This window comes from Adiantum capillus-veneris, chromosome 2 (assembly GCF_014529385.1).
Source record: "Adiantum capillus-veneris isolate H3 chromosome 2, ASM1452938v2, whole genome shotgun sequence".
In the NCBI taxonomy this organism is placed as follows: Eukaryota; Viridiplantae; Streptophyta; class Polypodiopsida; order Polypodiales; family Pteridaceae; genus Adiantum; species Adiantum capillus-veneris.
Genome location: NC_140932.1, coordinates 91,800,655 through 91,826,475, shown reverse-complemented (window position 1 = coordinate 91,826,475; position 25,821 = coordinate 91,800,655). Strand labels below are relative to the sequence as shown.

General features: G+C 42.3%; 1 protein-coding gene across 1 annotated transcript; it reads left to right on the top strand.

Annotated features, from left to right (window-relative positions):
• The first annotated feature begins 532 nt into the window (after positions 1–532).
• Positions 533–1,106, top strand: LOC147463180 (histone H4). Its single transcript, XM_086528150.1, has one exon. It carries the CDS (start codon positions 584–586, stop codon positions 893–895), a length of 312 nt encoding a protein of 103 aa, XP_086384276.1. The 5' UTR covers positions 533–583; the 3' UTR covers positions 896–1,106.
• The last annotated feature ends 24,715 nt before the right edge of the window (positions 1,107–25,821 follow it).

Here is a 25,821-nt window from a genome sequence, read left to right as displayed (position 1 = left end):
GTTATGTGTGCCTCCTTTCTTCCCAGCTCAACTCTTGCGAACGAGTTGAAGAAATCTTTTGAGAAATCCATGGACTTGATTTATTTGGAAGCCATTAAGAGTAAAACATTCCATGGAATGGAGCTTTATTATGGTATCCCCTTGGGTTGTCCCTTATCCAATGATGCCACCTGTGCACTACTAGTTTCCACGTCCATTGAAACCCACCACATGCTCACCCTATATGGATGTATATTGAGCTCGGTTACGGGAACAATCCTACCTCAACAATTTGGTAGAGAGAGAAGTTGACACTTTAGTAAGTCCATCCATGATGATGTGTGAACCTGGTTTCTACGTGGAAGTGCTGCGCACATTTGCACAGTGTGAGCCTCCCCTAAGCTTTTGTCTTCGGAGAGAGGTAAAGAAGTGAGGAACGTCCGATGACTAGTTAAATCGGACGGTCAAAAAGGAGCAAGGCGGATCCGAGTGGCGGATCAACGGACTGTTAAAGCCTGAACTGCTTCCAACTTCGCCTGCTCGCATTCTTCTTGCGTAACAGGGTATTTGCCTCGTTAGTTTAGAAGCAGCGCAAGTAAACGCCATGTCTGGACGCGGCAAGGGTGGCAAGGGGCTCGGCAAAGGAGGGGCTAAGCGCCATCGCAAGGTCCTGCGTGACAATATCCAGGGTATCACCAAGCCTGCCATCCGGCGCCTCGCTCGCAGAGGTGGCGTGAAGCGCATCAGTGGCCTCATTTACGAAGAGACCCGTGGCGTGCTCAAGATCTTCCTCGAGAACGTCATCAGAGATGCTGTCACCTACACAGAACATGCCCGCCGTAAGACTGTTACTGCCATGGATGTGGTGTATGCCTTGAAGCGCCAAGGTAGAACTCTCTATGGGTTTGGGGGCTAGGCTCCACCTTCTTGTTGTGTCGCCTACTCATGGAGATGGTCCTTCTTTCAGACAATTGTTAACCCTTAGAATGAGGGTTTTCCTTTTTCTCATGATTAGGGCTTCATGACTGAGGTTCATCCTTCTGTGAATTAGGGGTCAATGGGGATCAGAATCCTCGAGTGAATTGATAGGCATTGTATATATCTCTGTTGAATGGAATATAATATCTTGTGGCTGACTCTAGTCCCTTTATCTGCAGTTGTTTATTGTGGTTATAATCGTCTGGTTCAATTATTACGAATAATTTGTTGAATTCTGGGCATTCACGAAATCAGTTAGATTCTGTATTCAGCTGAGTCAAAGTTTTTTATGTATAGATATTAAAAAAAGTGAGGCTCTAACCCCCCATATCCATTTCCTAGTCGTTGATCTTGTGTGCAGTTTTGGGTTGTTATAACTATTTTCTACACGGTTTGGTGTACAAACCTTTAGGAATGCTGATCACTCTTTGGAGCTTGTCCTAAGGATGGATGATGACTCTAGCAAATCAGCGTAATTCTTGCATGTTTGCTCTATCTAGCCAACTTTTCAATTTTTTGACGACATAACATGTGAATGGTAGGTATGGATATTTGAGCTGTGCTATAGGAAATGCCTCTATAAAATTTTGTCTTTTGGCATACCACACATTTAGAAACATACTCTTGTATGTTCATTTTCATGGTAGGCCAATAGAAATATGTTTCAATTCTCTTTAAGGTAGATTGAATCCCTCTATGCCCCACATAAGGTGGAGCATGAGATTCATACATTACTTTCTCACGTAAAGAGTTAGTAACGCATAGTCTATTGCCATAGATAAGATAACCATCTTGTAAAGTAAATGGTTCTTCTTTCTTCCTTGATGCAAGGATTGAAATCACATCTCTAAAATCGGGATCAAAAGCGTACTCATCTATCATTGAAGATAGATCATTGTGAGTTGTTATGGAAATTGCATTCACTCTTGGTCGTCCTGAGAGAGCATCAGCTACTTGATTATGCTTGTCAGCAATGTGAACAATATGAAAATGAAATTGCGAAAGGAAATTTGCCCACCTCATTGTTTGTCGGAGAGCTTGGTTTGCGTCATGAAGTACTTAAGACTTTGATGATCCGTTCGTGGAATGAAAGGAGTCCCCAATAAATAGTGCTTCCATGAGTGTAAGGCATGTAGAATTGCAAGGAGTTCCTTTTCATATATGCCTAGAGCTTGCTCAACAGGGTCGAGCCTTCGACTCTCATAGCCTATGGTGTGTCCTTCTTGGAGTAAGAAAAGAGAAACCTTGTGTTCTGATACCAATGAAACATTTAATGGCCTACTAACTTGTGTGTAGCGGAAATTAGCATGAACATAGTGGACATTTCATTTGAATAGATTCTTAATGAGAATTACAAGAGTGCTTGGGTGGAGAGAGCAACAAAAAGCATAACACTTAGATAGCATCAACAATACTTTCAAAAGAGAGAGAATTAAGCTATTGACAATAGTTGAGGACTGGATTTGCATGGAGCCGGTTCCCCTTCCAAAAGGCTTTGTATTATGGTTTCTCCCATCAAGAGAGACATTGTACAATACAATTCTTTGTGTTCCTTCAAGACTAGCTAGTGCAATGAAGATGAAAGCTTCATGCACTAAGCAAAACACTTAGCAAACACTACTTGAATTATCCTCGTTCTCAGACCCAAGACCTCACACACCTTCGAAGATGGTGAGAGCTAGCAGGGTATGAGAGTAGATTGAAAGGAAGGAGTATCTAACGAGAAAGATGTACATCTCCTCACATAATCACTTATATTAGCATAGCTTTAGCTTAGTAATTAGCTTGGTAGAGGAGATGAGCATGCATTGAAGCTTGGCTCTTGGTTGGATTTGCATCCACAAGCCAAGAGTGTGTCGATGTAGGCTTCTATCTCACAAGCTTGGAGTAGGTGATGAGCTCTCCATTAAAGCTTGGGAAGAGATAGTCTTCTTTTTCTTCACACATGAGATTGTGTGAGTGTGTGTGTGATAATGCCTTGCAAAAATCAGCCCTCCCTCTCTCTTGGGTGAGCCCTCTTTCTATTTGCTCTTGCAGGCTTCCCATTGGACCTCCCCAAGTCAAGCCAATGGCTATTAAGCAGCATAAGTGATAGCCTTCTGACATGTGTCCCCCTTTCCCCTTTTGTGAGAGCTTAATCAATTAAACTTAATTGATTTAAATGAATTAAATCCCCATTGGAGCTTTTTCCATTATGACAAATAGGAATTAAGTAGCACATTGAGTTGCTCAATTCCTATTGGACCCCTTGACAAGCTGTCCAATAATCATTCATGAGACTTAATTTTCATTGGTTCTTTTTATTAAGTATTTTAAAATTAATTAGGTTAAATTTACTCTAGCCTAATTCTCATTGGTCCACTTCAAGGGTCATCTAATAGGAATTGGGTTCATCTTATGGGCATCTGGCCTAGGGAGTTGACATGTGTCCCTCATTCCCTTTGTGTAAAGGGAGCTTGTGTGTGTGTGTGTGTGTGTGTGGCCTTATCTCTCATCCCCTACTTGCTAGGCTCGCCCCCTCCTATGTAGGGATATTCAAAGACTTTTTTTGGTTACACACAAAGCATCCAATTTTCCTAGGGTTGACCTTTGGACACAATCTTTGAATTTTGGAACCTTAGCATTTTGGAAGTCTTAATGGGTTGAACCTTAGGGTCTTTTTAGCCCATTGTTTCACATGGCTCTTTTGCAGATGGCCCCCCCTTTGGATCCCTACTGTGGCCGGTCTCCTAGCTTAACCAATATTCTAGCTTTTTCTCTCCTGGCACTTCCCCATATTAAATGATCAGTTTAACATGAGAAAATCATTTAGGAGAATTAGATATGGATTATTATGACATTACCTCTCTCTTGAAATCATAGTCGTCCTCGACTATGGTGTAGAGAAGATAAAGCATATTAATGAGTCCTTTTCTTAGCGGGTAGAGGATCCCTATGTTACCCTACGAAATCATTCCACAATGGATGTTTAGTCCATTTGGCGCTTGAGAGCCTAAGGCTGCCGCAAGCATGTCTGCACATTAGTCCTATCAATCTTCCATAATAGAGTGACAAGCTCTACTTGGTGTTTGGGAGACGTCGTCTCCGCAAACTTGATCTAAGGATGCATACTACTTCATTTTTGTGCACAATAAAGAAATAGAGAGTCTTATAAGACAAAAAAACTTTGTTCATTTTTAAAATTTTGTACATTTCCTTACTCTTGGGAAGCATTGACAAGGTTTAGGTTATCCTTTAATTGTATGTCTTGCATCCATCTAGCATCTTCAAAATGATAATTCTTAAACTTAATAAGATATCGTCGGATAGTCTTACCGCCTCTTAATACCTTGTCTTCATGTCGGAGAATGGACTGATGTTGGAGCACCTCCTCTTGGTCCTCGATCTCCGGTGGGTCTTCAATAGTTGGTTCTTGAGGTGGCTCTCCTTTGTAAGGCTTTAATAGGCTCACATGGAAAGCATTGTGTATGAGCCAATGATTGGGCAATTTGAGTTGATAGGCCATCTCATTGATTGGCCTAAGAATCTGGAAGGGACCATAGTACCTTTTTGCTAGTTTAGCATAGTACTTTTGGTGGCCCGTAGGATTCTTGCCCGTCGTGTCCTTAATCGAGCCTTGGGAAACTTTAACAAGACCCAATCGTTTTCTTTAAAGGCTTGGGCTCTTGTGTGCTTGTCAGCAGCAGTCTTTTGCCTTTGCTGTGAGATAGAGATAGCATCCTTAATCTTTTGAAAAGATTCTTGTAGGTCTCGGCTATACTCATCTGCAGCGAGGATCTTCCCATGTACTTTAAGTAGCAAGGGACTTTTTGATCTTCCCTCAATTACCTCGAAAGGTGCTTTTCCCGTGGAAGTATGTACAGTGTTATTGTAAGCATACTCCACTAAGGGTAAGTACTTCTCCCATTGGGATCTTTGATCTACTTCCGTTACATAGGCTTTTAGTAGATTGAGAATTGTTAGGGTAGCTATTTCACTTTGGCCGTCCGTTTGTGGATGATAGGCCGAAGAGAAGTTTAGCCTTGTTGCTAAATTCTCAAAGAGACCCTTCCAGAAATTACTGGTCATTCTAGGATCTCTATCCGACACTATGGACATTGGCAAGCCATGGTACTTGAAAATTTGTGAAATGAAGAGGGTTGCCATTTGATGGGTTTTGATAGTCTTTTTGACATGTATAAAATGAGCTTGTTTACTGAACCTGTCTACTATCGTCCATATTCCCCTATTCCCATGGATAGACTTAGGCAATCCAAAGATAAAATCCATGGATATGCTCTCCCATGGTGAATTAGGGATTGGCAAAGGTTGAAGCAATCCAAGTTGATTCCCTCGATCAAATTTTGTCTTTTGGCATACCACACATTTAGAAACATACTCTTGTATGTTCACTTTCATGGTAGGCCAATAGAAATATGTTTCAATTCCCTTTAAGGTAGACTGAATCCCTCTATGCCCCACATAAGGTGGAGCATGAGATTCATACATTACTTTCTCACGTAGTGAGTTAGTAACGCATAGTCTATTGCCATAGAGAAGATAACCATCTTGTAAAGTAAATGGTTCTTCTTTCTTCCCTGATGCAAGGGCTGAAATCACATCTCTAAAATCGGGATCAATAGCGTACTCATCTATCCAATAGCGTACTCATCTATCATTGAAGATAGATCATTGTGAGTTGCTATAGAAACCGCATTCACTCTCGGTCGTCTTGAGAGTGCATCAGCTACTTGATTATGCTTGCCAGCAATGTGAGCAATATGAAAATGAAATTACGAAAGGAAATTTGCCCACCTCATTTGTTTGTCGGAGAGCTTGGTTTGCGTCATGAAGTACTTAAGACTTTGGTGATCCGTTCGTAGAATGAAAGGAGTCCCCAATAAATAGTGCTTCCATGAGTGTAAGGCATGTAGAACTGCAAGGAGTTCCTTTTCATATATGCCTAGAGCTTGCTCAACAGGGTCGAGCCTTCGACTCTCATAGCCTATGGCGTGCCCTTCTTGGAGCAAGAAAAGAGAAACCTTGTGTTCTGATACCAATGAAACATTTAATGGCCTAATAACTTGTGTGTAGCGAAAAGTAGCATGAACATAGTGGGCATTTCATTAGAATAGATTCCTAATGAGAATTACAAGAGTGCTTGGGTGGAGAGAGCAACAAAAAGCATAACACCTAGTTAGATAGCATCAACAATACTTTCAAAAGAGAGAGAATTAAGCTATTGACAACAGTTGAGGACCGGATTTGCATGGAGCTGGTCCCCCCTCCAAAAGGCTTTGTATTATGGTTTCTCCCATCAAGAGAGACATTGTACAATACAATTCTTTGTGTTCCTTCAAGACTAGCTAGTGCAATGAAGATGAAAGCTTCATGCACTAAGCAAAACACTTAGCAAACACAACTTGAATTATCCTCGTTCTCAGACCCAAGACCTCACACACCTTCGAAGATGGTGAGAGCTAGCAGGGTATGAGAGTAGATTGAGAGGAAGGAGTATCTAACGAGAAAGATGTACATCTCCTCACATAATCACTTATATTAGCATAGCTTTAGCTTAGTAATTAGCTTGGTAGAGGAGATGAGCATGCATTGAAGCTTGGCTCTAGGTTGGATTTGCATCCACAAGCCAAGAGTGTGTCGATGTAGGCTTCTATCTCACAAGCTTGGAGTAGGTGATGAGCTCTCCATTAAAGCTTGGGAAGAGATAGTCTTCTCTTTCTTCACACATGAGATTGTGTGAGTGTGTGTGTGATAATGCCTTGCAAAAATCAGCCCCCTCTCTGTCTTGGACGAGCCCTCTTGCTATTTGCTCTTGCAGGCTCCCCATTGGACCTCCCCAAGTCAAGCCAATGGCTATTAAGCAGCATAAGTGATGGCCTTCTGACATGTGTCCCCCTTTTCCCTTTTGTGAGAGCTTAATCAATTAAACTTAATTGATTTAAATGAATTAAATCCCCATTGGAGCTTTTCCCATTATGACCAATAGGAATTAAGTAGCCCATTGGGCTGTTCAATTCCTATTGGACCCCTTCACAGGTTGTCCAATAATCATCCAGGAGACTTAATTTTCATTGGTTCTTTTTATTAAGTGTTTTAAAATTAATTAGGCTAAATTTACTCTAGCCTAATTCTCATTGGTCCCCTTCAAGGGTCATCCAATAGGAATTGGGTACACCTTGTGGGCATCTGGCCTAGGGAGCTGACATGTGTATCTCATTCCCTTTGTGTAAAGGGAGCTTGTGTTTGTGTGTGTGTGTGTGGCCTTCTCTCTCATCCCCTACTTGCTAGGCTCGCCCCCTCCTATGTAGGGATATTCAAAGACTTTTTTTGGTCACACACAAAGCATCCAATTTTCCTCGGGTTGACCTTTGGACACAACCTTTGAATTTTGGAACCTTCGCATTTTGGAAGTCTTAATGGGCTGAACCTTAGGGTCTTTTTAGCCCATTGTTTCACATGGCTCTTTTGCAGATGGCCCCCCCTTTGGATCCCTACTGTGGCCGATCTGCTAGCTTAACCAATATTCTAGCTTTTTCTCCCCTGGTACTTCCCCATATTAAATGATTAGTTTAACATGAGAAAATCATTTAGGAGAATTAGATATTGATTATTATGACAAGGGATGTGAGCAGAATGCCAAGAGCTTGCTCATCTTTAGCTGCAAATTGCGCTAAGCTCTGTCGTATTTCCACTCTGTCATCGTCATTTGGTGGATTAATGACAAACCATAACTGCTTTCGCATTGATTAGCCCTTGGTTTTTGCTTGCCATGTTTGCAAACCATGGCCATTGAATTTGTCGATTCCCTTTTCTTCCATGATGGTGCACTCCCGTGTGCAGTGAGAGGAAGGTCTTACCCGGGTGATTTGGGAAATGTCTAGTCCTTGTGATCACTTAACCTTAACGGGTGTTACAAAGGTATTTGTGAATTCACTCTCCAATAAATATGGAGCACCCCTTCACAAAACCTGCGGTATATTTCGAGGCTTAAAAGATTCAAAATTGATGATTACAAATTTTTTTGAGGACTTTGGTGAGCACAAAGGATAGGAATCCTAGGAGCCCAATGAGAAAGAACCCTCTAAAGCCCAGAAAATCCCTTTGAATGGTTGACGGGGAGCTTTCAAATGCCCTTGGAAGCTTGATAATTCTTTGAAGATTTGGTTTGATGCTTAGTGCCAAATCTAGAAACTGGCAACGTTAGGTTGAAGTGTGATTCGCAGAAGATGATAAGCATGGGCTGTGGGCCAACGGGTAGAAGTGATTAGTGTAGCTGCAGACGGGGAGCGCGATGAACAACCATTGTCTTCAGGAATTTTGTTGCTGAAATTAGGAGAATGCTTCTCTCCACAATGCCAATACTGCAGCTCAGCTTGGAGAGCTAAAGCACTTGGCTTTTGGGTTGCAAAAAATGGTTTGATGTTTTTTTTTTTGACTGTGAGAATAGGGGCTTACAAAACCAAATAGCGGTAGTGAAAAATTTCAAGGCTTCTTGAATGTGAACTTCAAATTAAAATACAAAATATGACCAAGAAGTTTTACAGGCTATTGGCTATTGATGACAAGTAGGTGCATGCCAAGTGGGGCAATCGGTTGCTCACGATGACGAGCACACCAACAGTTGTTGGTGACATGAGCAGCAAATTGCAGTCAAGGCTATAATAGGCTATTGGCAAAGAGCAGGTGTATACGTAGCTATCAAAATTGTTGACGGGCTTGATGACATGGCCAAATGAAGCTTGTATGGTGGGACCTTGATAAGTTGGAGATGCTGACGTTTTGCAAGTAGGGCCATGGATCAAAAGAGGCGTAGCAGTAAGACTATGAGCTCAAATTTGGCAAAGCCGATTGGATGCAATTCAGCCTGCGGGATACAACGACTGAGTGTAGCAAACGACCAAGGGGAGTGGTGGCACCAAGCGTTACATATGAACAATACAACAGACGGGGCTAGGTCGGGGCTAGGTCAACATGCAACCTTGCAAGTGATGGGCTTCAAGCAATCAAAACGTTGTAAAGCAGGCGAGTCGCAGGTAGGTGAGAGGCAAGGGCCCATGTGCAAGGCGAGGGCGAAGAGCACGTGCTGGACTATGAGGCTTTAGGTTAGGCCTTGGTCGCTTTTGACAGGACCGTATGCAAAGTGGGCAAGTCCCCCTCCTTTTCCTTTTCGGTGTGTTGTGTCCTTGGCCTCTTTTTCTTAGGTTCTTCCATGTGGTTTTGTGGAGTTTTAAGACCATCTAAAGCCCCTTAAAAAAAAAGAAGAAAGTGTGAGCACCAAATACTCTCAAGCACACACACTTACACACAAATCCTCGGAGCTATTCCAGAAAACCAAAAGAACCAAGCTCAAGAGCTCGTTTCGAATCTTGGCATTAATTTGTGATGCTCAATGCAAAATATGTGTGAATAGGCTTAAACGAAGGCTAGCAGACACGATTACGCACACATTAATCACACGAGCTAATTTTGCTACTGCAAAAAGTTATTGATTAGGTTAATTATTATGCAAAAAAAAAACACTAAATTGATGGATAATAATTAAGCTCTTACTTAGTTATAATTATCTCACCAGGGTAGTGGCCCATGGACGTGCCGTGCCCTCAATGGAATATTTGAAAAACTAACTGGAGCGTTTATTAGATGTATGAATAATAATTGTATTGGCCAAGAAGAGGCAAACAATGTAGCATAGAGAGAGTAATTAGGATCAATTGTTGTCAATCCTTGATCTGATGTCAATTGATAGTACCTTGGCACATAAGAGAAGCCTTGTTTTGCATAAGTTCATAAAAAAGATGAGACAGAACGCATCTCGAGTGCTCATAGCTAATAGGTGATCGTGGTGACACACATATGTCGAAGCAAAAAGGACTCTACCTTGTCGAGCTTTCATTAAGAAAACCAGCCTTGTCAAAGCGTACATCCTATTGAAAATCCTAAGATTAGCCAATCTTGAAATACATAGCTTAGGAGGAAGCTTAGCTATCAAATTTCATCTTACTACCAATCTCTACTCGATTGAAGCAACGTTTTCTTGTCAAGTTGGCATTATAGAAAATCTTGCAAAAGTGAATAAGTTCAAAATTGAAACTTAAAGGTAACATACTTACCAATTTTTGCAACCACTTTCCTTGGCATCAAAAGTCAAAACATCTGGTGGTATGATTGTGCTTTCAATGTACTTCACATACCTATTGCCTGCACACTGGCAAGCTACAATGGCTTTGAAGTGATTATGCATCCAATGCATGGAACCTACCCATGGAAGCCTTGTTTCCCCCCTCCTCTAGGTAGCATAGGGAGGAGATATCAAAAATATAGTAGCCGACGTAATACACAAGCCAGTTGTTAAGAATCCATGTATGGAGCCTTGCTCCCTAGTTGAAACTAATGTATCGTGGTGCATCTTATGGCATTATCTTATTAAACAGAGTTAAAAGAAAATTAACCCCGTCGATTGTCGACCTTGTCGAGTAATCTATCAGACTAAAAACTTAAAAACATCTACATTAATTGTAGAAACAAAGCGTACCTGGGTTTGCCCAATAATGCTGGCATGTATCCTCAAAATCTCATTGGATTTGTCTTGCCAACACTGGGTTATTTGGAAACTTGCCTAGGAGCCCTGCCCCTGCAAACCCAAACTCCAACTAGAGAGAAAAGTGCATGCCAGATTTTTGAATAGCAATAAATAGTCAGCCTTGTCGATTACCTCTATCTTATAAGCCATAGGGTTACTTTACAAGCCACAAACCTTGCTTGTACTTGCAGTAATGCAATTGGATAACTGTTACCTTTGCCTCTTGACCGCTTTGGAGCAAGAGCCTTTGCTTGACAGTGGTCTTAAACCTCATGTTTGTTCTTTGCTAATAGTGTTTTTGTCATAAATTTGTGGTTCATAGTCACTTTCACAAGCCTTGCTTGTACCATGATGTCTTAAATTGCACAAGTGGGTAAAAAATTTCACAGCAGCACACAAACTTATTGCATACCATAGTCATTAAGCATATTCTTGGAAAATGTGTCAGCAAAATCAAAAGCTAATGTGTACCTTTTAATTACTTGCATCGACTTGCCTGACCGACCATTGGCTTGTGTGTCTGATATGTCTTATTTGACAAAAACAAACAATAAATACCATTTGAGCCCTACTCCACTGGTAACAGGCTTTCATGTTTACATCAGGCTTGATAAAGCCTTGCTTCTCCTTGTACTTTTGATAGGATTCATCTGGAATTCATTGCCAAGATGAATCTTATAGATCAACAGCTCTTTGTATAGCAATGGTTCTCCATGATCGCACCATGGCATGCATGGATTTTGCAGGAGTTTGTACCTACCCATGACCTTGTTGGTTGCCTAACATCAAGCCCTGAGAAATTTTTGTATGCTACTACATAATCGCCATATGAACGTGGTTATGGTTTTCACCGTTGCACATCCACAATGCTACAATTGACTATCGTGCTAGGGTACCCGAAGGGTGGCCTCAGGAGACCTCAAGCTTGGTCTTTTCTTGTTGCTGTGGGACCAGCTTCATAGAGTGGGTGGGTGGAGGGGGGGGGGGGGGGGGGGGTTTGCCCAAAATAGGGCGCATCAAAAAGCTAAAAATAAAAAAAATAACTTTTTAAAAACATGTTCTGCAGCAATGGCGGCTCTGTGCGACTCTGAAAACGCTCATGCCCGACTGTGTGTTGCTCACTAGACTTGCTTCATGTGACAAGATAGCCTCTACAGGCTGTTTCAAAGCCAATGGGAGAGAGAGCATGCCATTTTGTGCAAGTCGTCAGATCCGCCCTATTGTGTGCAAGGGGCTTTCCCCGCAGCCCTTCCCCACATTGGATCACTCATGCTCAACCCAAGGGATCTTGCCCACAACACGACAGCCCGATGACACGAGAGAGAGAGAGAGAGAGAGAGAGAGAGAGAGAGAGAGAGAGAGAGAGAGAGAGAGAGAGAGAGAGAGAGAGAGAGAGAGAGTGTAATGGAATTAGCCTATTCAACTTGAGAATAGCGGAAATTAATGAGAATACTTTCGAGAAATAACTTTGTGAGCATAGCGGGTAGACATAATTGAAGATAGCAACATAATCATAGCAATTAGTCAACTTGGCATGAACAATACTTTTGCAAGAGAGAGAATTTAGAGAACATGACAACAGTTGAGGACCGGATTTATGTGGAGCCGGTCCCCCCTCCAATAGGCATTTGTATTATGATTTCTCCCATTAACAGAGACTTGTTACAATACATTCTTTGTGTTCCTTGTGACCTAGGGAATGCAATGAAGATGGAAAGCTTCATGCATCACAATCATAGCATAACATGAACTTGAAGAAAGCTTTAATTGTCCCAAGCCTCAGTCCCAAGACCTCAAACACCTTCGAAGGTGGAGAGAGCTAGCAGGGAATGAGGGTAGGGAAGAGGAAGAAGAAACATTTCATAGGAGAAAGAACTAGTTCCTCACTTATCATACTCTTGTTGCTAGCATACATAATAGCATAGTAATGAAGAAGAAGGAGATGACAAGCTCAAGCATTGAAGCATGGCTCTTGGTTGGATTTGCACTCCATACCCAAGAGTGTTGGTGTAGGCTCTCAACCTCTACTTGCTTGGAGAGGGAGCTCTTGCACTTTGCATAGCACACAATGAGAGTGCTTGTGAGTGTGTGTGGGTGAGTATACCCCTCAAGCAAGCCCCTAGCTAGCTTGGGTCGACCCCCCCTTGTAGCTCATGCTTGAGGCTCATTGGACCCCTCCAGGCCTAGCCAATCACAAGCAGGAGCCATTACAAGCAACATGGGTAGCCTTGGGACAAGTGTCCCCCTTTCCCCTTTGAGAGAGAGGACTTGATAAATGCAAAATCAATTAGATAATTCAAGTAATTTATCATTGGACCCCTTTGAAGCCTAGCCAATAGGCTTCAAGCAACACATGAAGGTAACATGGGTAGGGACCTGACATGTGTCCTTGCTGCCTCTTCAAGTTGGGGCTTCCCTTGTGTGTGTGAGTGGGTGTTCTCTCTCTAGCCCCTAGGAAAAGGGCTCGCCCCCCCTCTTGTAGGAATGCTTTTGACTTTAGGTGATCAAGCACCTTACTCACCAAGCATGACAAAGCACTTGAACTAGGGGGTGTTCCCACAAGCATCTCAGGCAAGCTTCTCAAGGCACCTCAAGTACCTTAATCATGCAGCAAGTCAAGCACCTCAAGCATGGAGCCAGTCAAGCACCTCAAGCATCTTAATCAAGCACCTCAAGCACGACGAGCACCTCAAGCAGGACAAGCACCTCGAGCTTGGGCCGGGTTCCCACCTCAAGCTCAGCCCTAGCTTATCTAAGGTCAAAGGACTTTTTCACACATTTATTGGAGGTCTTCAATGAAGCTAACCCTAAGGTCTTATGCTCCATTGGTTAGCCTTGCTCTTTGATAGACCATCTCCCTTTTGGGCCCCTTTACCATTGGCCCCGTGTTGAGATAGATCTATAAGCACATATCTATATCTTAACACTTGTTCCCGTTTATTCTCCCACATTAAGTGATCAATTTAATATGAGAAAATCATTTGGGTTGGTTAGATATTAGATTTTATGACATTACCTCTCTCTTGAAATCATAGTCGTCCTCGACTATGAGGTAGAAGAGATAAAGTCTTAGTCATTAGTCAATCGTACTCAGCGGGTAAAGGATCCCTTTTTACCCTACGACATCTTTCCAAGATGGATGACTAATCCATTTGGTGCTTGGGAGACATAGCTGCCGCAAGCATGTCTGCTCTTTAGTCCATTTCATTCTCCCAAAGTAGAGTGACAAATTCTACTTGGTGTTTGAGAGACGTCGTCATCACAAACATGATTCTAAGCATGCATACTAGTTAAATTTGTGCACAATTAAAAAGAGGACTAGTCATATAAGACAAAAACATGAGTCATTTAAAAGAAATTTGTACATTTGCTTACTCTAATGTAGCATTGTAAGCATTGACAAGGTTCATACTATCCTTAAGTTGTACTCCTTGCATCCATTTAGCATCTTCAAAAGGATAATTTTTGAACTTAATAAGATACCGTCGGATTATCTTACCATGTCGTAGTACCTTGTTTTCATGCCGAAGGACAGCTTCGGGTTGTAGCACCTCTTCTTGGTCTTCGACTTCGGGAGGGTCTTCAATAATTGGTTCAATTGGTGGCTCTCCTTTGTAGGGATTAAGTAAGCTTACATGAAAGGCATTGTGTATAAGCCAATGGTTGGGAAACTTGAGTTGATAAGCCATCTCATTGATAGGCTTCAAGATTTGGAAAGGACCATAGTATCTTTTTGCTAGTTTAGCATAATACTTTTGATGGCCCGTAGGATTTTTGTCCGTCGTTTGCCTTAATCGAGCCTTAGGAAACTTGAGTAAGACCCAATCATTTTCTTTGAACATTAAGGTTCTTCTGTGCTTATCAGCAGCAGCTTTTTGCCTTTGTTGAGAGATGGCTATAGCCTCCCTAATCTTTTGAAAAGATTCTTGTAGGTCACGGCTATACTCATCGGCGGCGAAGATCTTCCCATGTACTTTCAGTAGCAAGGGACTTTTGGGTCTCCCCTCTATGATCTCGAAAGGTGCTTTCCCCGTAGAAGTATGTACAGTATTATTGTAGGCATACTCTATTAGCGGTAAATACTTTTCCCATTGTGAGCGTTGATCTACTTTGGTAACATAAGTTTTGAGTAGATCGAGTATCGTAAGATTGGCTATCTCACTTTGGCCATCCGTTTGTGGTTAATAGGCCGAAGAGAAATTCAATCTTGTTCCTAGATTTTCAAAGAGACCTTTCCAAAAATTACTGGTCATTCTAGGATCTCTATCTGACACGATGGATGTGGGTAATCCATGGTGCTTGAAAATCTGAGATATGAAGAGAGTTGCCATTTGGTGTGCCTTAATAGTCTTTTTGACAGGAATGAAATGTGCTTGCTTGCTAAACCTGTCGATTATTGTCCATATTCCTGTATTCCCATGGATAGACTTGGGCAATCCAAAGATGAAATCCATGGATATACTCTCCCATGGTGAATTTGGAATAGGCAATGGCTGGAGTAATCCAGGTTGCTTCCCTCTATCATACTTGGTCTTTTGGCGTACGACACATTTTGAAACATACTCTTGTATGTCCACTTTCATGGTAGGCCAATAGAAATACGTCTCTACTCCTCGGAGAGTAGGTTGAATACCTCTATGCCCCGCATATGGAGGAGCATGGGATTCATACATAACCTTCTCACGACGGGAATGGGTAACACATAGCCTATTGCCGTGGAGAAGATAACCATCCTGCAAGGTGAATGGTTCCTCTTTCTTCCCCAAAGCAAGGGCTGACATTATGTCTCTAAAGTCAGGGTCAGTAGCATACTCATCTATCATAGAGGATAGATCATTGTGAGTAGCTATAGACACCGCATTAACTTTTGGTCGTCGTGAAAGTGCATCGGCAACTTGATTGTGCTTACCAGCTATGTGAGCAATATGGAAATTAAATTGCGAAAGAAAATTTGCCCACCTCATTTGTTTGTTGGAAAGCTTGGTTTGCGTCATGAAATACTTGAGACTTTGGTGGTCGGTTCATAGAATAAATGGAGTCCCCAATAGGTAGTGCTTCCATGTGTCTAGGGCATGTAGAACAGCTAAAAGCTCTTTCTCATAAATGCCCAAGACTCGTTCATCACCATTGAGCCTTCGGCTCTCATATGCTATGGCATGCCCTTCTTGAAGCAAAACCGCTCCAAGGCAATCACCACAAGCATCACATTGGACCTCAAATGGCTTTGAGAGATCCGGAAGCACGAGGACTGGTTGGGAACTAAGCTTCTCTTTGAGTTTTTCAAAAGCATTTTGCTCCTTAGCAGTCCATACAAATTTAACGTTTTTCTTAGTTAAGTCGTGTAGTGGTCCTGCTACTTGAGAGAATTTTGCTATGAAGCGTCTATAGTATGCACACATACCAATAAAGCTTCTTAGCTCATGTAGATTTCTTGGGTTAGGCCATGCTTTTATTACCTCTAACTTTGATGGATCCATTTGGATACCATCTTTAGAGATAATATGACCTAAGTATTGAATCTCTTGAAGGAAGAATTCGCTTTTCTTTTGGTTGAGATAAAGCTTGTTCTCCCTCAATGCTTGAAAAATCACTTGGAGATGCTGCTTATGTTCCTCCAAAGACTTGGAGTAGATGATGATATCATCAAAGAACACTCCAGTGAATTTTCGAGATGGTCTAAAAATTTTCTCCATCAAACGATTGAACGTAGCTGGTGCATTAGTCAAGCCAAAAGGCATGACTAGATATTCATAAAGACCAAACGTTGTGCGAAACGCGGTCTTTAAGATATCTTCATCCAGTATCCTTATTTGATGATAGCCACTCTTAAGGTCAATCCTACTGAAGTAGGTAGAGCCTTGTAGCTTATCAAATAGATCTTCTACCCGAGGTACGGGAAATCTGTTTTTGATAGTGATATGGTTTAGTGCTCGATAGTCCACACACATACGGTATGTACCATCTTTCTTTTGCACTAAAAGGACTGGAGAACAAAAGGGAGAGGAACTAGGCCTCACCATCCCTTTATCTACCAATTCCTGTACTTGCCTCATAATCTCCTCTTGTTGAGCTTGTGAGACTCGATAAGGAGGTTTGTTAGGCGGTGAGCTTCCTGGAAGGAGCTCAATACGATGGTCATCATCCCCTCGTTTTGGAGGTAGGTCCATAGGGATATCATCGATGAACACATCTTGGAATCCTTTTAGAAAAGTAGACAAGTCTAACTCTTCTTGATTCCTATCATTTTCATTTGATGAAACATTATTAGCTTTTAGAGACTCTTTGACATAAATCATGTACGCAGAAACTGAGCTCTTCATTAATTTATCAAAAGAAAGAGGATTTACAAGTGGAATAGTGCGACCACGCTCACTAGCATCTATATACATGTTCTTTCCCCTGTAAGTGAAGTAAATTCTCCTTTCAGGGAACTTCATGTTGGCAGCCATGCGATCAAACCATGGTGCCCCTAGGATAACATCCTGATGTTGGAGAGGAGAGATGAAGAAGTCTTCTTTGTCGACATAGCTTTGGACATGAAGCCCCAACTTCCCAATCAAGGGAGTAACGGAGGCTTGTTGTCCCTTGAAAGCTGCATCAACGACTACTATATCTCCCATCTCAAAAGCTTGAATGCCCAACTTGGTGGCCAACTCTATTGATATGAAGTTAAGAGTAGAGCCAAGGTCAAACAAGATGAAGGCATCATGCTCTCTTACCTTTCCCCAAGCATAGGAGAGTGATGATCCTTTGCAATGAGCATCCTCTTTTGGAGCTTCGATGGTGGAAGCTCTAGGAGTCTCATTGCGAGTATTCTTCTTGGGGCAAGAACGATAGCCATGTCCTTGCTCTCCACACTTGAAACACTTATAGTCCTTGCGAAAAGCTTCAAGCTCTTCAGGAGAGAGTTTGTTTTTACCTTTGTAAACTCCCTTCTCCTTGGACCGATTGTTGTTGTTGTTGTTGTTATTGGAAGTGCCTTGGGAGTTATTTTGAGCATTGGATTTCCCCTTTGCATCATTTTTATCCTTGTTTTCCATGGGATTGACATTACGTCTAGCCCCTTGATGGAAATTGATGCGTGAAGCAACCATGGTGTGGTGGATTACTTCGGTAATAGTACCGGGCCGTTGAGAGTTGATGTATTCGGCCATCTCTTCAGGTAATCCCGCACAGAATTGCTGTCTTTGCTCGGCAAAGTCTATCTTTTGAAAGACAGTAGCTTTGAGATGTAAATCCCAAAACTTGTCTACATACTTGTTGATAGACTCATGAGAGAGAAGCTTCAAGCCGCGCTATTCGGTAAGAACTTTTTCTTTAGTATCGCTTGGCAGAAATTGCTTCATGATGGAAACTCGTAGAGTTTTCCATGTCTTTGGGGCTTCTCCATTGCCACGAAGGCTAGCCCACCATTGACGAGCTGATTTTTGGAAGTGCATAGCTACATGACGTAGCTTGGAGGACTTTGTGAAGCCCTCGTCCCCAAAGGCCGCGTCAAATTGTTGGATGAAGGCCAAGACTTTGTCGTTAGCACCAAAGGTGCCATCGTAGGTGAGAAAAGAGATACTCTTTCCTCCCTCCTTGAACTTCTTTAGCTTTTGTGACCTTCGCCATGCAGGAAATGATTCGCGATGTCCTCCCCTCTTGTATTCTGTAGGAGAATAGCCATAACTTTCATCGGAAGAGGAGGAAGGTGAAGAAGAAGGAGAAGAGGGTGACCTCTTCCTAGCCCTTTTCTTCCTTTGTTTCCTCTCTTGACTTTCAGAGTGATGAGGAGAAGGACTATGGGTTGCTCTTTTCCTCTTGGGAGGAGTAGGCGATCGTCTAGACCGCTTTCTTCGTGGAGCCACATCTTCAGAAGAACTTAGACTTTCATTGCTTTCTTTCTCTTTGGATTCCTCCTCTCGAATGGGAGAGAGTCTTCTTTTGGGGGTCTCTTCAAGAGGCCTCCTTAGCTCTCTCTCCTCTTGGAGAGGAAGGGAAATTCCATAGGCACGAAGTTGTTGAGTAACTTCGGCTTGCAAAGTAGGGTTTCCCATAGCTTGTTGCAACCTAGTCACAAGATAATTCACAAACATGGGAACATCATCATTAGCACCTTCATGTGCAAAATCAAAGCTATCAATGTTCATTCTACTCTCTTAATTATTGTCAGCCATGTTAACAAAATTTTATGTATGTACTTAGTGTATGCTTTGGCAATTCAAAACCTTAGTTGCCACTCCCCTTAGCCTTCCAAAAATTGGCTCTTAAGTATCTACACCCACGGCTCAAAGTGGTTATTTATAGAGAGTAGAGGAGTAGGTCTAACATAGCAGAGTTGCCAAGGGCTAGCTCCTTTCGGACTTCTTGTGGCTCAATAATGGTAAAGCCGAAGGCAAGTCTAAAAAGACTCCATTATTAAGTCCAAAGCTCCCGAGGTGTGCACCATCCCCCACATAGTGGGCTTAACAAAACCGATATTAGATCCCAGTTCCACTTACCCTATTATAATTAACAACATCAACCATTTATAGGCTACTTAAGGACCTCTCTTCTTAAGCAAGAAAAGAGAAACCAGAAGCTCTGATACCAATGTAATGGAATTAGCCTATTCAACTTGAGAATAGCGGAAATTAATGAGAATACTTTCGAGAAATAACTTTGTGAGCATAGCGGGTAGACATAATTGAAGATAGCAACATAATCATAGCAATTAGTCAACTTGGCATGAACAATACTTTTGCAAGAGAGAGAATTTAGAGAACATGACAACAGTTGAGGACCGGATTTATGTGGAGCCGGTCCCCCCTCCAATAGGCATTTGTATTATGATTTCTCCCATTAAGAGAGACTTGTTACAATACATTCTTTGTGTTCCTTGTGACCTAGGTGATGCAATGAAGATGGAAAGCTTCATGCATCACAATCATAGCATAACATGAACTTGAAGAAAGCTTTAATTGTCCCAAGGCTCAGTCCCAAGACCTCAAACACCTTCGAAGGTGGAGAGAGCTAGCAGGGAATGAGGGTAAGGAAGAGGAAGAAGAAACATTTCATAGGAGAAAGAACTAGTTCCTCACTTATCATACTCTTGTTGCTAGCATACATAATAGCATAGTAATGAAGAAGAAGGAGATGACAAGCTCAAGCATTGAAGCATGGCTCTTGGTTGGATTTGCACTCCATACCCAAGAGTGTTGGTGTAGGCTCTCAACCTCTACTTGCTTGGAGAGGGAGCTCTTGCACTTTGCATAGCACACAATGAGAGTGCTTGTGAGTGTGTGTGGGTGAGTATACCCCTCAAGCAAGCCCCTAGCTAGCTTGGGTCGACCCCCCCTTGTAGCTCATGCTTGAGGCTCATTGGACCCCTCCAGGCCTAGCCAATCACAAGCAGGAGCCATTACAAGCAACATGGGTAGCCTTGGGACAAGTGTCCCCCTTTCCCCTTTGAGAGAGAGGACTTGATAAATGCAAAATCAATTAGATAATTCAAGTAATTTATCATTGGACCCCTTTGAAGCCTAGCCAATAGGCTTCAAGCAACACATGAAGGTAACATGGGTAGGGACCTGACATGTGTCCTTGCTGCCTCTTCAAGTTGGGGCTTCCCTTGTGTGTGTGAGTGGGTGTTCTCTCTCTAGCCCCTAGGAAAAGGGCTCGCCCCCCCTCTTGTAGGAATGCTTTTGACTTTAGGTGATCAAGCACCTTACTCACCAAGCATGACAAAGCACTTGAACTAGGGGGTGTTCCCACAAGCATCTCAGGCAAGCTTCTCAAGGCACCTCAAGTACCTTAATCATGCAGCAAGTCAAGCACCTCAAGCATGGAGCCAGTCAAGCACCTCAAGCATCTTAATCAAGCACCTCAAGCACGACGAGCACCTCAAGCAGGACAAGCACCTCGAGCTTGGGCCGGGTTCCCACCTCAAGCTCAGCCCTAGCTTATCTAAGGTCAAAGGACTTTTTCACACATTTATTGGAGGTCTTCAATGAAGCTAACCCTAAGGTCTTATGCTCCATTGGTTAGCCTTGCTCTTTGATAGACCATCTCCCTTTTGGGCCCCTTTACCATTGGCCCCGTGTTGAGATAGATCTATAAGCACATATCTATATCTTAACACTTGTTCCCGTTTATTCTCCCACATTAAGTGATCAATTTAATATGAGAAAATCATTTGGGTTGGTTAGATATTAGATTTTATGACACACACACACAGAGAGAGAGAGAGAGAGAGAGAGAGAGAGAGAGAGAGAGAGAGAGAGAGAGAGAGAGAGAGAGAGCATGCATAGCCATGTCTAGATGTTGCATTATGCATTTGCTATTGGTAGCTTGATGTATGCCATGATTGCTACACGTCTAGACATTACATTTGCAATGGGAGTAGTTAGCAAATACATGTATAATCCTAGTAAGAAGCATTGGGAGGCAGTGAAAGGAGTGATGAGATATTTGAGTGGTACAAAAGACTACTACTTATGCTTTAGGAGCAAGGAGACATGTATAAAAGGATACACGAATGTTGATTATCCTGAATATGTTGTCATCTCTGCAGATTGCAAAGAAGCTATTTGGATTGCTCATCTAGTGGAAGATTTAGGCGTTAATGATGAGATTCTGATATTGCATTGTGATAGTCAAAGTGCTATTCAACTAGCACAAAATCTTGTATTTCATGTGAAGACAAAGCACATATAGGTCAAGTATCATTTCATTCGTTGAGGACAAGTGCATCCAACTTGTCAAGGTGCACACACATAAGAACCTTGTTGACCTTCTCACAAAGGGTTTACCTCCAAATCATTTTGCTATCTGACTTGATGGGTATTGAGTAGAGCCATCATAATCTACTTACCCTTTTCTCCGCTTATTGACACATTGGCCTTTAAGTGGGAGTTTGTTGGGGATAAAGGCCATTAGGCAAATGCCATCACAAACTTATCTCTCACTAACTCTAATCTGACTCTTTCTTATTGATAATATAGAACAATAAGGAGCTCACACATTAACTCCACCAAAACCTCTCTCTCTTCTCTTAAAATGCATCACTTCTGCATTGCACACTTGTTGAATCTCCACACAAATGGCTTCAATCGCTCTTCCATATTGCCCTCAAAGCTATCTTCACTCCTATAGATGCAAGATTGCACTTCTATTCAACTGCTTGCAAATGCGGTTGTATGCTACCCTCCTTTATGTAGCTATCCATAATTTTTTGTGTAGAACAATTTTTTGAATTCTAAATGGCTCCAAATATACTAGAAAAATTGGGCCTCCTCACTAGCAAAGACTCAAAACTAAAAGCATATAATGAACAAGCTTTTGCTCAATGCAAGTTTGATTTTATTTGGATGCATAAATAATCCAATGACTACTTTCCAATCCATCATTTTTAGGGAGAGCAATAAGAAAGAAAGCATACCTCTTTCAAATCTTATTGATCTAAGGAAATAAACATAAGCTACCACCTATGTGCATGCATGGATACCATCTTGTGTGATACTAGTGCAGCCATCTGTTCTTATACTAGTGCAACGTAGGCAAAAATCTAGGTGTCAAAGCCTCTCACAAGAAGAGATCTCTACTTAAGAGCACTACAATAGACTAAACAACTAACCATAGGAGTCCCTCATATTAAGATTGGGCCCTAACTGTTCACACTTGGCCCAAGCATGTGGTGTGTCCAAGCTACACAACCATGAGTCTTACCATACACTGAGTGATATTTTTTGAGGGAACCCCAACCCGAGTATACAAATTGGGCACATGTGAGTTGAACTCTGAATCAAGAAAAATGAAAGCAATAAGAGACACAACCATAAAGTATTCATTATGGCAAAGGATTCATTGTCGAACAATTACTATAAGGAGATTTCTTTGAAAAAAATCGGTCAGAGCTTCCTTTGTAAATGGGAGGAAATTCTAACATGGTCCACTAGATTCCTCAATTGAGGATTTCAAAATATTGACTTGCAAAATCAAGTAAGGAATCGCATATCTATATGTCAGAGAATGAACCCTACATCGAAACACTTGCTATAAATTCTCTAGATTTTATGAAGAGTACTATTCATCATTAAAAAAACATTGCATTTATGATGCGTCTCATAGATATGAGAGTTGTACTGCAAGTCCACTGCCATCCTCCTTGTTGTTGCTTGTGCACAGGGTGGCAAGACACTTCCACAAACAAGCAAAAGTGTACATAGTCAATACATATAAATTCCAAATTTCATCCAAGAATATCATAAATAAAAAAAGATCAAACCACATCCATGATATATAAATACCAAAAAATGATACATAGCATCAAAACCATAAACATGTAAGTAATTTCAATGTCATAGTAGGAGTGGAGCCTCACTAGTCATCGTAGGGGTTAAAATGCGATTGCATGTCATACTCATTATCAACATCTATAGAGGTAGATGCCTCCTCTTGGCTTCTGTTTTTAGGGCAAACCAAGGGCACCACATAATATGTGATCAGAGACTCATCAATATCAATTGTAGCACATGCCCATCCAGAGGATAAGCATGTAGCCAATACGGGCGTTGTACCACATCCTAGCATGAAAGCCCACAACAAAATGGTGAAAGAAAAATGCAAAAATACTTGCAATTTTTCATTATCATTTGAATTTTGTTTGTAGGAATTTCTACCTATAGACATGCACATCAACGAGCATGTCTAGAGAGTATAACATTCTTATACACTTTGCATCTTTCTTTCATAATTTACTCATGCTAAAACATAGTTATAACAAAAAGAACACATAATATCAAAAAAATTGAGCAAGTTTCCTTTTGCATGTTGGAGAGGGGGAATAAGGACCACACCCAGCACACAGAATGTTTGCCTCTCTATAGCCCAGGGATTCCACAACACCCCTAACCTCTCTAATAACACCTTCAAATTGGCTAATTTGCACTAACAACTCCACTTTAGCATACAAAAAAACTGTCTCATACCTTGCAAAAAACACCTTACAACACAAACGCACCCACACTGCTCAACTCACCCTTTCCGACTCACAAGACACCCCGATTCTGCCATCTTGGTAACACCCTTCAAGCTGCAGGAAAACCCTCTGCAAGCACTGGTAAGTACACAAAGAGAGAGAGAGAGATAAAAAGAGGGGCATGGAGAGAAGCAACACAAGAAATAGGGGCAAAGGTTTGGTGCTATTGCATAGGGAGATAGTACAATCAAGTATGCAGCTCCAATGGCAAGCTTGCAATACACAGGCTTGCAAACCTCCAATAATCCTCTCTGGCAAAAAAGCCCTCAAATAATCACTTCTATGTCCTTTTATAAGGCTTGGCTAAGGCTAACAAAAAAAAAAAACAAGGATCTATCAAGCTTGTACAATCCACTGAAGCTTCCTTTAGATTTTTTTTTGCATTGCCACTACTTGGCATAGTCCATTTTGGCAACCTGTACATGGTGCATACCTGCCCAATTTGGCTGCCCGGCTCTCCATTTGAATGAGTCATTCCTTTGGCTTGCCCTTAGAATGGCCTCTTGGTTCAACCCTTTGGGTTCTCTCTCTTTCTCTTTCCCGACACCCTTGTTGTGGGATCCCACCTTTGCTTTCACCTTGAAGCCTTCAAACTGTCACTCTATCTCTTTGTCCTTGACCGCAGGACAAGCCCCTTGACTGGCCTTGGGATGCCTCTCCTTCGGGCTTACTGTCCACTGGTGGGACCCATCCCCTCTAGAGCAATAGCAACCTCGCTATTGGGGGGGGGCATTTGCCCTAAAAAAAATTTGGCGCGGGCATAGTCGCTTATGGGATGCCACGTCATCTGACAACACACGGCAACACCGCCGGACGCCGGCTAGCGTGCCATCATCTCCAATAAGTACAACGACGGGCCGCCACCAACGCAACACCCATTATGGGCCGCCATCGCGAGGGCACCAAGGAGCTCCCATCTCCCCTCATATGCTTATAATAGCCTCACGGCTAGGCTCAATACCACGTTGACTAGCCTTGCCACTGCACATATGGGTTATCAAGCAGCCATGTGGAAGCTCCAGGCTCCATGGCCTCTTAAGGCCTTGAAAATTTTCCCAAAAACCCTTCAAACATAGCCTTTTTCCTTGGCCTTCCTTTCCCAGGCTCCCATGTCTTCTTCCAGTGTCGGATTGCCAAGCTGCAAAGTCCGGCCAAAAACTCCTTGAGCCGGCACTAAACTCATCCAACCTCACCGCATTTCACCATTTCTCGAGCCCTCAAACCGAGGCCGCAAAAACCAATCGAAGCATCTGCAATCAATTTCAGACACAGGCACCCAATATTCAGAATTCTGTACCTTTCCGCTCTGGGCTCCATCTGATGTGCAATCAATTCCTGCTAGCTCCATATAATGATACCCTACTCTAGAACCTTGCCACAACTCAAAAGACGGCAGATGGATTGATTCCCCATGTGGTCAGGTGGGCACCAACCTAGCCACTGGCAAAACTTCAGTTGGCAATAGAATGCAATCAGTATCTCCTATCTACAACCTGAAAAGACGGGTAGGCCCCATAAATTGAGCACTACACACCCGTACCTTGACTTCCACTTGGACCACCTGTCCTCAGCTGCCCTGTCCGGCAAGAATCTGCAACACACTGAACCTTCAACCTTCAATAACTTGGGCTCCGTAGCTCGGTTTGATGAGCCATTTGTACCTACTCCTTCAGGACTTCAAGCTCTTCATTCTTGGACCCAAAGACTGCATCTCGCATCTCCTTCACCTTCTCCCAAAATTAGCCCCTTATGGAGCCTTCCTTGGCCTATAAATTGCATTAGTCATACACCTTCGCTGCTACATGTCAGCCAATGATCTTCCTAGCTGCTCCAACATTTTGCCAAGCTTCTGCTAGCCTGCACATATCTTTCCATGCCACCTTCTATGGTCGACACACTTTGGCTGTACCATCATTGGCCACCCCCTAGTTGAGCATTTATGCTCAACCCCATAAGAGCTTTATTCCACTTTTAACTGCAAAACCTGGCAAACACTATGAGAAAACCAAAACCATATGTACACAGTTTTATTGCACCCTACTGCCAAACCTTCAAGTGGGTTGCCCCACCCCCTGCGTCATAGAGCTTTCGCCTGGATCAAACACCTACCATTGATATCTTCCACCCATCTGTAACTGCTCACCATAGTGCTGTACTCCAGCACACAGACCATCATGTGTGTAGACTGTCCCTAGCCTACCTTCAACATTCCTTGCATCTCTCAACAAACTATCTACTACACACCAAGCATCATCAAGGATATCACCATCCAAAAGTCATGTAC

Excerpts from the sequence above, each read along its gene's own strand:
- LOC147463180 (XM_086528150.1), top strand. The coding sequence starts at position 584 with ATGTCTGGACGCGGCAAGGGTGGCAAGGGGCTCGGCAAAGGAGGGGCT.